Source organism: Rattus norvegicus, chromosome 6 (genome assembly GCF_021556685.1).
Source record: "Rattus norvegicus strain SHRSP/BbbUtx chromosome 6, alternate assembly SHRSP_T2T, whole genome shotgun sequence".
In the NCBI taxonomy this organism is placed as follows: Eukaryota; Metazoa; Chordata; class Mammalia; order Rodentia; family Muridae; genus Rattus; species Rattus norvegicus.
The window spans coordinates 101,211,839-101,225,050 of NC_141539.1; the positions used below are offsets into that span (position 1 = coordinate 101,211,839).

A 13,212-nucleotide genomic window follows, 5' to 3' on the forward strand; every position below is an offset into this window, starting at 1 on the left:
AAGGAAGAGTGTCCCAGAAAGAAAAGAAAGAGACACAGAATCAAAGACAGACAGAGAAACAGGCAGAGAGATGGAGAAGTGAGATTCCATTAACAGAAAAAGTGCAGTGACAGCGCGCAGAGATGCATGCATTTGTGGTAAGCCATAGCAAGGAAGGTAAAAGCTACAAGCATCTCGACTCTGGAGGGAAGGGAGGAGCTGTGACTGCATAGCCTGGCCACAGGGCCTGGGAGGCAGATTCAGCACTGCCTGAACTCTGGCTATGCAAGCATTTCCTTTCCCATCCTTTATATTAGTCACAGAATTTTACATATATGACAGCACACACCGAAAAGATCATTTAAAAACCAATTCCAACTGTGTAACATACAAACAAATATCATTCAGCTTTAAAAAGTATGTGAAATACGATATTTTTCAAGCTTTTCTTAGGCTTTTTTTATTATTATTACACTTAAACTATGGTGTTTGTTGGTTTGTTTTGGTTGGTTGGTTGGTTGGTTGGTTGGTTGGTTGGTTGGTTTTCAAGACAGGGTTTCTCTGTGTAGCCTTGGCTGTCCTAGGCTTGCTCTGCACACCAGGCCTCAAACTCACAGAGTTTGTACCTGCCTCTGCCTCCCAAGAGCTTGAATTAAGGCCTGGGCTGCTACTACCCGCCCTATACTTAATTTCTTATTGCAAAAGATAACTTCTGTCAGCTGGGGAAACAGATCAACAGTTAAAAGCACTGAGTGTTCTTCCAGAGGATCCAATTCCCAGCACTTACACGGAGGCCCTCAACCTTCTGTAACTCTGGTTCCAGGGGATCCAATGCTCACTTCTGGTCTCTGAGGGAATCATGTCAAGACATACATGCAAACAAAACACTCATGGACATGCAATAAAAAGTATTTTTAAAAAACTTTTTTAAAAGATAGTGTCTTGGAGGGGAGCAAAAATTCGAGCTTCTTGGGGGCTGGGCAATGGCTTGGCTCAGTGAGTAAAATACTTTCTGCAGAAACATGAGGGCCCATGTGATTCCCAAGTAAAAGCTAACTGTGGCAGCAGTGTGTGCTTGTGACCCCCATGGCAAGGTCAAACCATAGCAAGAAAGGTAAGAGGCAGCAGCATCTTAGCTCTTTATTTTAGCCACAGAATTGTACATATTTGTTAGCACACGGCAAAAGGCATAACTTAAAAACTAACTCCAACTCCATACATACATACATACATACATACATACATACATACATACATACATACATGTAGCATTTAGCTGAAAGTATAGTGAGGAAGGGTAGGTCTGAAGGAAGTGGATACCTAAACACTGGCTGGCTAGTCTCACTAATCAGGAGGCCCCAGGTTCAGGAAGAAAGTGTCTCAAATTATGGTGGACAGCAACAGAAGACATCATCCAATGTTGACCTCTGACTTCCACACATGTGCACACACACCCATCAAAAATAAACACACACAACCTCTCTAATATGGCCTCATGTATACATATATACACAGAGAGAAATGGGAACATGGATGAATGTATGTCTATGAACATATGCCCATATATGGATATATACATAAATCTAATCTCTAACTCTGTCTCTCAAGAGGACCTGGTTCAGGAACGTTCCACGAGCAGTGAGAAAGGAATGCTTATATCTTTTATTATTATCATTTTCCAGTAAGGGAAGGAGGATTCCATGAAAAACAGCTTATTTCAGAACTAGGGCAGGTAACACGCAGAAGGCACCTGAAACATTCTGTGCCAGGAAGAAGAAAAGCAATCCCCAAAGAATTACAGGAACATATTGAAAAGGCAGGAGGAGTTGGCTTAAGGACGGCTCCTTGCCAGATCTGAGATAATGACAGTAACCTAATGCAGAAAGTTATACTGATACAAATTAATTCATTGACTTAACGAAGAATATGATGTTTGCTTAGGCTCAAAAGGTGTCCAACGAAAGTTTCCTTACAAAAGTGGGGGAAGAGTAATTTTGCAGAATGGATGCCTGGCAGCTTAATCAAGTAATGAAAATGAACCCACTAGTAACAGAACAAATTGAAATCACACACCACATGAAAAGGGCTAATGAGAACACACCAGCACGACTGGGCTGTCCATCTGATAAGGCAAGCAGAGTCTAATGGTGGAAGATCAGACAAAGCCAAAGGGAGGGGCATTAGTTATGCAAGATGGCGGCTTCAGTCTTCCAAAGTATTGTGATGATAGAAATAACACAAGCGCTGGGGGACAGAGACTAAACATAGAACACCTAAACATACGGTCAGTTCCTGATCTTGAGCCTTGTGCTAGAGAGGGCATCAGCAAAACTCTAAGTCCGAGCCTTCGGGGGCGGTAACACGTGGTGCTAGCATCCCAGATTGGATGATGGTGTGGTGGAGACAGAAAACATGGCTTAAAGTATTCTGGGTGGTGAAGTATGTTGACGTCACTTCCCTAAACAGTCTTGGGTAAAATGTTCTTTATACTACACATAAATACTTTTAGCTTAAATTCATTTTTAAGTTTAAAATTCATTAAGAACAAATATTTTGGTACCACATGTGTAGAGCACAGTTGTTATCCCAGCACTCGGGAGGCTGAGGTAGAAGGACTTCAATACCAGCCTGGCTGCACAGCAGGGAGACGCTAAAGCACAAATAAGTAATGTTCTCGCTGGCTTTCTTCCTTCCTTCTTTCCTTCCTTCCTTCCTTCTTTCTTTCCTTCTTTCCTTCCTTCCTTCCTTCTTTCTTTCCTTCTTTCCTTCCTTCCTTCTTTCCTTCCTTCCTTCTCTTCCTTCCTTCTTTCCTTCCTTCCTTTCATTCTTTTTATCTGTGTAGTCTTGACTGTCCTGAAACTTGCTCTAGCATTAAACTCACAGAGATCCACCTGTCTCTGCCTCCTGGATGCTGAAATTAAAGTCATTCACCACCACTGCTTGCTTTCACTGGCTTTCTTAATATATATATTTCATATATATATATATATATGTACATATATATTTTTTTCACTCAATTACTATAGCTCAAGGTCTTCCTTACTCGTTTGAGTTGTGGATAGAGTTCGTGCCTCGTTGTAGTAGAGTAGGGTCCATTTCTTGCTGTCCATTGACTGCATACTACCCTGAACTCCTGTGGACATCTGCAATTCATCACATAGTTCACAGTGATGTCTGCTTTGTACCAGGCCAGGGACAATGCATTTGTGATTTCAAATTTCCCTCTAATCTGTGTGATAGTCTTAACTTTTTACATATAAGCCAGGCATAATGGTGCACACCTTTAATACCAGCACCCCAGAGGTGGATCTCTGTGAGTTCAAAGCCACAAAGCTATCTCAAAAAACAGATAGATAGATAGATAGATAGATAGATAGATAGATAGATAGATAGATGATAGATAGATAGATAGATGATGGTAGATAGATAGATAGATAGATAGATAGATAGATAGATAGATAGAGATGGATGATAGACAGACAGACAGACAGATGATAGATACATAGATAGATAGATAGATAGATAGATAGCCAGATAGATGATGGTAGATAGATAGATAGATAGATAGATAGATAGATAGAAGAATTTATGTGTTTGTGTGAATGTCTACAAGTATGTGTGTGTACTACATGTGTTCCAATGCCCGTAGAGGCAAGAAGAAGGTATCAGACACTCTGGAAATGAAGTTACGGACACTTGTGAGCTGCCATGTGGTTGCTAGGAATTGAACCCAGGTCCTCTCCAAGAGCAGCCAGTGCTCTTATATATAAATGTAACAATGATTAAAGAAAAGGCTATGAATTTGAATGAGAACAAGGAGGCACATGGGAGGGGTTGATGAGAGGAAAGGGAAATGATGTAATTATAATCTCAAAAACAATTAAAAAATAGGTAAGAAGATATTTTTACCTTAAAAAAAATCAGAAGGTTCAATATGAACAAAAGAACTGAAGGGGATGCAACCCCATTGGAAGACCAACAGTGTCAACTAACCTGGATGGCTGGGAGCTCCCAGGGACTGAGACAACATCCAAAGAGCATATAGTGAACCAGGGCTTCGTGCATACTAGACACTAGCAACAGAGCTATCCCCAGCCTGGGGAAGCAGTGTGACAGAAACAGGATAGAACTTTCTGATAACATTCACATCTTTAATATGTCACCAATTACATGACATAGTTTCAAAAACTTAGAAGCATAAGTGATTTGGATAGGGACATTTTACTGTACATAAGTTACGCTTCAAACTAAAGCCCTATACTGTTTTCCCCGTGGAAGCCAGGCTGTGTGCGGGAGCTCAGACTAGCTTGGAGCTCTTTGTAACTGTGCTATCTATGTCTGCAGTCCAGCTCCCATATTTTAAATCATCAAGAGGAAAAAAAGAAAGGTTTTAATCAATAAAATATAGGAAAAAATTTATTTTAAAGATAAGCACATTGATTCTTATGCTAGTCAATATACCAAAATTCTCTCTTTCAATTAAATAATATCATGTAAAAGTCAACCATTATAAATTAAATACAAGTTGATATAGTTCCCCAATGTCAAAAGACCTAAGTTTAAAAATTGTATTTGCAAAGTTGATAGGATTTAACCATGTAGTGATTAGATATTTCTGCATGCCGACTTGGGAGACAGATGCTGGAAGAGTTTAATGCTACAAAGAGAGTTCAAGGTCAAGTTAAACAGCTTTGCAAGGCCCTGTCTTACAAAAAATAAAAATAAAAAGATAGTCTCAATGCTATCCATACTTTGGTAAAAAAACAAAACCATCAGGGGACTGGGGTGTGGCTCATTTGTTAGAGTCCCTGTCTAGGATACGAAGCCCTGGGATCCATCCACATAAACCCATATACTCCTGTAATCACAACACTCGAGAAGTGGTCCCTGGAGGATCAGAAGTTCAAGGTCATGAGTTCAAAGTCAGCCTGGGCTCCAGGAGACCCTGCCTCAAAACAAAACAAACACCAAAACTCATTCACTCAGTTCACTTTTTTCTATGCCTTTCTGAAAAATAATTGAAAGAAACCTACCAAGAATTTTAAACATTAAGCCAATTATGATGGCTCACATATGTAATCTAGGCACTTGGGAGCTGGAAACAGGAGGTTTGGGGGTTCAAGGCCAGGCACAAATTTGAGGACAGCTTGGGTTTTATGAGATGCTCACCAAAAAGGGAAAAGGAGTGGAGGCAGTGGGTGGAAACTTTAGACATTAACATGCTATTCAGACCTTACCATTTGGAGACTACATCCAGAGGAAAACATTTTCCCAGTGTTTTATAAACAAATACAAATCTTAGCATTATTTGAAACAATAAAAATAACCGATAATATCTTCAACAGTAAAGACAAAGCAATTAATCTATCAGGCTGCATGGTAAGGGCTGTGAGAAAGACTTTGGGACCTTCAACAACAGGAAATGCCTGGTTGATGTGAGCCGCATGATGTGAGGAAGAACACAGACCTGGAGGGGTGGCTCTGTCAGTAAAGTATAAGGACAAGCTTAAGGTCACTTGGTCACACAGCATGAGAGACTCAAGTCTGATCACCAGACGTACAGAATATGAATCTCTACACACAGCATAACCCAATGCATCGCTTCTCGGCCTTTTGGCTAAGATCAAGTGTAGCATAACCCAATGCTTCTTTACAGATTCATCATTCAGGAAACAATTTTGCACCGGCAACGGACAAAATAGAATACACTGTGTCGTCTTCCTGTGTTACACAGCCTAATGCACAGCTCCACTAATATTTGTTGAAAGCATTTCAAAAGGAAACAGGATGAAAGGAATAAGCTTTTAAAAATAAATCGTGCCCTAATCTAGCCCAGAAGTGATTGGAACCTTGATCCCTTCTCTGGGCTCCACAGCCGAGGAGGGAAATGATAGCACTTGTGTCTTACGGCGCCTCTCTGTGTGGAGAGATCAGCAAGTCTGGAGCTGATGGGATGCCAGCCCACACAGCCCCGCTGCACTGAGGTGTGAACAGGTAGCTTTACTGACCAGGTTGGCAAGGAAAGTTGAAATCTACAAAAATGAAAAATGGCAAATGGCAAAAAGTACAGTGTGAGTTGGGGGCATAGCACAGTTGTCAGAGAGCCAGCCTCACATGCATGAAGAAGCCCCGGGTTCAATTCCCAGCACCGAATAAACTAGGCTTAGTGGGGGATGTTATGATCCCTGTGAAGGTGGAGGATCATATGGTCAATAACTTCATTGGACGATTTAATGGGTTCAAGGTCAGCCTAGGCTATATGGGACCTTGTCTCATAAATGAATGAGTGAATGAATGAATGAATGAATGAATGAATGAATGAATGAATGTTAAATGCAATCAACCTCTAAAGTTACTAGAGTAACATCCTGACTTATCTGGGGCCTTTTCAAAAACTAAGCAATTAGCCATGGTGGCACACGGCTTCTGGAGGCAGAGGCAGGCAGATCTCAGAGTTTGAGGCTAGCCTGGTCTACAGAATGAGTTCGAGGACAGTCATGGATACAAAGAAACCCTGTCTTGAAAAAACAAAAGAAGAGGGAAAGAGGTGGCGGGAGGGGAGGGGAGAAGAGAAGGAGGAGGAGAAAAGTGTTCAATTATTGTAAATTATGCCAAAAACATAAAGAGACTAGTGGGAATTGTCTGGGCATTAACTTTCCTTTTTGCAAATTTAAGACCTGGCACCCTGGTTGATGTAATAGGAAAAAATAACAAGAGGAAATTTTATTGTCAACAACTGGCACCTATTATCTCGAGGTCCACAGATATTTCAAGCTGACATGCATTTCCTACACATCAAAAGAGAGCAGTCTCCTTTCAAAGGGTGTAGCTACTTGGAATAGGTCGAAAGTCCCTAAAGAGGTAATTCTGGAACCTGAGCAAGATACAGGATTCAGGGGCCCAGAGGGATGGCTCAATAAAGAGCTCGCTACAAAAGCTGATTAAGGTCCCCCAGCACCTAGTGAAAAGTGAGGCAGGGCATTGGGTGTCTATTACCCAGTGCTGGGGAGGGAAAAACAAGAGGACCCCTGGAACATGATGGCTGGTAGGCTAACCAAATTGGTGAGTTCTAACTTCAGTGAGAGACCCTGTCTCAAAAAGTAAGGTGGAGCCAACAAGCTGGCTCAGCCCACAAAACTTACAGCCATGCAGACCTGGGGACCAGAGCTTGCCTCTGGTGTCTATACTCAGACCATGGCATTGACCATATGCACACAGCACGTGCGCACGCATACACACACACACACACACACACACACACACACACACACACACCCCTATAATAATGAATCCTTTTTAAAATACATATTGGTGTTACAACTACATGTATTCCTGTGTGGTGCTAGAAATTGGACTTGGGTCCTCTGGGAAAGCAGCTAGTACTATTCATCGAGCCGCCTCTCCAGCCCCAGTAAATAATTTTTGTTAGTTTAAGACTAGCTTGGGCTGTGCAGAGTTCTAGGCTACATTGTGAACCCATCTAAAAGAAACAAACAAGCAAAAACCTTTCAAATCTGAATTTCAGAACATCTGAATTGCTCTGATCAGAGGGGAACTAGACCTGGGCCTATAATCTACTGCTCCAGTTATCATAAATAAAAATACTTAATGAATATATTTCACCACTACCACTCCACGAATACCCCCAGTGCACAGAAGCAGAGACAGGATGGAGGAAAAGCTGTAAGGCTAATAAATGAAGAAGCCAGTACCAACAGGTGGCCATCCGTACAGGGTACACTTCAGCGACACACAGAGAGATGGCTCATGCCTCCAGACTCCAGATGTCACCAGTGTTTCTCTCTTGAGGCAAAATGTCCTATTTATCTAGAATTATCAATGGACAAGTTAAATTGTCATTCTCAGTCCGGTACCCCATGTGCTGTTAGTGAGTTGAGAACTTGAACTGAGCGGAAAAGGACCGCTTGAAGCAGAGATTGCCTGAGAGGAAGCTTAGGGGAGAGGACAGAGAGACAGAACAGAGACATGCCAAGGAAGGTCATAAGACAGTGACTTTGGAGTCAGGGAAACACCTCAGTAACTCAGCTGCCGTGGTGCAAGCCTGAGGACTTGAATTCAGAGTCCCAACACCTAGGTAAGCCCATGCTTGCAATCCCAGTGTTGAGCCAGCAAGATTCTGAAAGCTTGTCTTGTCAGCCAGTCCAGCCCAAAGGGCAAGCTCTGGCCCCAAGTGAGAGATGCTGTTCAGAAAATAAAGACAGGGAGTGCTGGAGAGATGCCTCAGTGATTAAGGGCCCTTGTTGCTCTTACAAAGGACTCTGGTTCAATTCCCAGCACCTACCTGGCAGCTCAGAACCATCTGGAACTCCTGTTTCAAGTGATCTGATGGTCTGTTTTGGCCTCCCCGGGCACCAGGCACATATGTGGTACACAGACACACATGGGGCTAAACCCTTAAACACATACAGTAAAGTAATTTTTTTTTAAAGAATTGGTTATTTATTTTAAGTATATGAGTACATTGTAGCTGTCCTCAGACACACCAGAAGAGGGCATCGGATCCCTTGACAGATGGTTGTGAGCCACTATATGGTTGCTGGGAATTGAACTCAGGTCTTCTGGAAGAGCAGTCAGTGCTCTTAACCTCTGAGCCATCTGTCCAGCCCATAAAATGATATTTTAAAAATAAAAATTGAAAGCAATAGAGGAAAATACCAGATGTCTATCTGTGACCTCCACACATATGCATACACACGTGCACACGTGTGCCTACACACACACACCTCTCCACACACATGCACACATGTCTACCTGCACTTCTTTACATACATGTACCCTTCCACACACACAAAAATAAATACCTTTAAAAGAAATAAGTGACTTCAGTACTTCAGGGCTTGTAAGGTAGAGGGGCGCAGGCGAGGGAGAAGTGTCGAGGACAATCAGGCTGGCTAGCCTTGAAGCCAGGTGTGCACAGTTGAAGTTTATTAAAAATATGAGTAAAAAAAACCAACACAGGCTCTGGGGTAAAGGCATTTGTTGCCAACATGAGGGCCTGAATTCGAGCCCCAAGACCCACAAAGTGGAAAGAACGAACTGACTTCAGCACATCGTCCTTCGATCTTCCACACCTATGCTGTGGCCTACTCATGCCCTCCCCAACACACACAAATTAACAGCAAACACATCATGAACAAGTACACACCAAGTAAGTAACCACCATCAAAGACTCCTGGGAGGGTCAAGGAGACAGTCTGATGTCAGATCAAAACTAGGAGATTGCAATCCGTGAGTCCAAGGACGACATACTTCTCAAAGTCTGCTACAGTTAATTCCTGATCATTTCCATAAATTTTAATTATTCTTTTCCCCTCAGGAGCCAGCCCACCATCATGATACAAGCATAGCCCTATATTAAACATAGGACAAAACGAACAGACAGACAGACAGACATGCTTTGGAGCTCCTGATAAGCACCGATTTTTTTTCCTAGAAGTATCTTTACAAGGTTGTAAATAGATATCTTCTCTCCTTTTCTAAATATCCCCCTTACCTAGTTAGGTAATGTAGGGGCAAACTGACTTCTATAATCTTGAGGTTCTGGGGTAGAAACATGTAATCCAAGCACCCACATACCCTCACTCAACCCATGCCCACACACAAATATTCCAGCTCATGAAGTATAGCAGCCAGGCCAACATGACCATTACATCAGATCATCTGTGCAAAACTCCTTGCAAGCTAAGGTGTGACTACTAAAGAAATGATTATCATACCCTCGTACCTTGAATGCTTCTTTTAAAAAAGGCCTTACATCCTTCACATGACCAAACGCCGTAATGATACCCAGATGCATAATCGCTGCAGACGGCGCAGAAGTGAGCATCCCTCTTTGCGTTTGGACTAGTAACAGGGCTGGCACAACTGCTCCCACTAAGCTTCCTCTTCAGTGTCTCTCTGGTGGGGGGGGGGGGAACAGAGAATATAGCCATTGTCAGAGGATACAAAGGAGAGGGGAGGGGCTTTACAGGAAAAAAATAGCATGAGCTTTGCCAAATTTAATCTCTTTGCCTTCCAGGGCTAGGGATAAATATGTTCCAGGAAACCTGATATCAGATCGCTGGGAGCTCCAGCGTGGGGGTGATTGACATTTGAGAGCCCACCTGGGTGTTGGGGATTTAGCTCAGTGGTAGAGCGCTTGCCTAGGAAGCGCAAGGCCCTGGGTTCGGTCCCCAGCTCCGAAAAAAAGAAAAAAAAAAAAAAAGAGTGAGAGCCCACCTGGTGAGGACAAGTCCTCAGAAGGAAGGCTATAAAGCAGGCAGGGAAGAGCCCAGCAGAGAGGCAGCAGGGACAGCTGCACACTCTGCCCAGGGGCTGATTTTACCAGGATTTGTTTCTTTTGGGGAGAGAGATAGTAAATCTATTGCTAGTCTAGAAATGATGAAAAGACATTTCACCCTTTAAAGAGGGGTGAGTTAAGAGCACTCGTCTTAAGACAGGACTCACAGTTTTTATATTTGTTTCTCCTACCAATAAATGAAAAGATTACGAAGAAAAAATAATTGTGTATTTTCTTAAAGGTTGTTTTGGTTCAGTTTGGGGCTCAGAGATGCTAGGTTTTGGGGTGCTGCGGGTTAGACCCAGAGTCCCAAGGATGTTAAACATGCCTCTAGCTCTGAGGTGGGCCCTCTGGCTCCTGGCTCCTCTAACACGGGAAATATTGTTATAAACAAAACATTTAAAACTCAACACCTTTGCCCAAATCAAACTGATGTTAAGTTTTATGTTGCATAAAGAGACTATCCATTATGGTGAACTCTCTTCATAGTGTTCATCCATAAGCACAACTTTTTGAGAACTGGAACATCAGAGTAGGACAGAGCAACATGTGTCCAGTATCCTAAGAATGTAGGTGGCCAAGTAAAAACCTTTACTTACATCTTCCTTCGTACTAACCTGCAAAGAGAGGAGCATGCCACCACCCATGATTTACAAGACTTACCTGTTTACAGGTAAGGTGTGCTCTAGTGATCTTGCTTCACACCAAGGACTCTTTTGAGGTTCCGCATAGAGGAGCGATGATTGGCAATGGGTCGCTAAAGGAGACAGGTGCCCAGAAGTTGGCCATAGCACATTTGGGCTTGTGCTCTGTCGGACAGGCCCACCGTCCAGGTTACTGGTGCTGCCGGGAACACTGTAGTTCATCACAGCAGGACTGTAGAATGTCATAGCTGAATACTCATGGCGGTTGTCTACATAGGAGGAAGGGATGTAGATGGGGCCGTGCTCCAGGGGTAGGATGGACTGGCTACAGTTATAGGAAGCAGGGGAACTAAGGCTCGACGGTGAGTTTTTGATCTCCATGTCTTCAGAGGGTCGCAGCTGAGAAAACTCCTTGTGAGAAGAGGTACAGATGGACATTATGTTCTCAGAGACTCATGGGACTCAGATGTAATGACTGCAGAGGAAAGCAAACGATGTCTGGTTAGTTCAAGCTGCCAGAGTGACTAAGACATATTCATTTTAGCTAGGGGCAATGGGGCTTCCATATAATCAAGGAGGCTGAGGCAGAGGGGTTTCTGGTTCCAGGCCTGCTTGGAGTGAGATGGAGTCTCGGTAAAGAAAGAAACAAGGACAGAGCTTCCAGGGACTAAGCCACTACCTAAAGACTATACATGGACTGACCCTGGACTCTGACCTCATAGGTAGCAATGAATATCCTAGTAAGAGCACCAGTGGAAGGGGAAGCCCTGGGTCCTGCTAAGACTGAACCCCCAGTGAACTAGACTGTGGGGGGGAGGGCGGCAATGGGGGGAGGGTTGGGAGGGGAACACCCATAAGGAAGGGGAGGGGGGAGGGGGATGTTTGCCCGGAAACCGGGAAAGGGAATAACACTCGAAATGTATATAAGAAATACTCAAGTTAATAAAAAAAAAATAAATAACAAGAGTTAAGGTGCTAACACAAAAAAAAAAAAAAGAAAGAAAGAAACAAGGAGGGGGTGGGAGGAGGGGGGAGGGGAGTGGAAGGGAGGGGAGGGCAGGGAAGGGAGAGGGGATGGGAGGACAAGGGAGGGGAGGGGAGGGGAGAGGAGAGGGAGGCAGGCAGGCAGGAATATAGCATAGTTGGTAGAGTACTTGCCTCGCACACAGGAAGCCTTGACTTTGAGCCCTAGCATTGCAGCAACCAGTGTAAGATCTTTGTAAACCCACTATCTAGGAGGCAGAGGCAGAAGGATCAGAAGTCCAAGGTCATCCTCTTGTCAGGAGTTCAAGAACAGCATAGGATATATGAGATATTTGCAATATAGCTCAAATAAAGAAAAAAGAACAAAAGAAGGAGGAACATGCAGCCAATGGGGCTGAGAGGGTGAAGTGTTTGCTACTCAAGCCTGAAGAGTTGAATTCCAAAACCCACAGTGGAAAGAGAAAAATCCCTGAGAGTTGTCCTACGTCGGCACACACACACACACCAGAGCACCCATGTGCCCACGCTCTCTCCGTCTCTCACACACACACACAGTTGGGTTTGTTTTTTTAATTCAAGTATCCGTGTTATCTTAACAACACTCACACACACATTAGTGGAGGACTACAAGTGAGTCCTGGAAGGTATATATGAAAACATGGCAGACAGAGGGGTGGGAACGCACGGTGTGCAGCTCCCACTCTATTTTATTGGCTGTTCTTATACATCCCACGAGGTCCCCAAATTACTTATGACACCAAAGGTGACCTTGAATTTCTGATCCTCCTGCCTCTACCTCCCTCCCACGTGCTGGGATTATATGAATTTACCACCATGCTGAGTTTGAACAAACAACAAGTCCTAGGGGAGTAGCAACAAAGCCACACACACCCATTCACTTCTTCATCACTCCGTTGCTGCTGATGTCAACAACAAGAATTTTTTAAGATGTTATTTTATTTTATATGTGGATGTTTTGCCTGATGTGTGTCTGTGTGCTACATATGCCTAGGCCCTACAGAGGTGTCAGGAACCCCTTGAACTGCAGTCGCAGATGATGGTGAACCACCACTCGGATGCCTGGACTCTGAATCAAATGCAGGCCGTCTGGAATGGAAGCCAGTGCTCTTAACTGCTGAGGCATCTCTCCAGGCCTCAACCGTGAGAACTTTAAACCACAATAATTTATCACAAAATTACTTCTAAATGTCAAAGCAGAGAAATGCATAAAGGTATTTTTCCCTAGAGCTTAAGGTCAACTGTAAGCTGTTACTGAAAAATAAGCCTAAAAGGGGTACATCAGTG

At 43.4% G+C, this 13,212-nt stretch overlaps 1 protein-coding gene across 4 annotated transcripts in view; it reads right to left on the bottom strand.

Moving 5' to 3' along the window:
* The window catches only part of Esr2 (estrogen receptor 2), a 54,423-nt gene that overhangs the window by 33,602 nt on the left and 7,609 nt on the right, over window positions 1-13,212 (bottom strand). For all 4 annotated transcript variants that reach the window (XM_087552290.1, XM_087552292.1, XM_087552291.1 and 1 more), the window contains 2 exon segments: window positions 10,943-11,398; window positions 9,725-9,897 (listed from right to left, as the gene is read on the bottom strand). In XM_087552290.1, coding sequence (XP_087408416.1) covers window positions 9,725-9,897; window positions 10,943-11,361 — 592 coding nt within the window. In that variant the 5' untranslated portion in view covers window positions 11,362-11,398.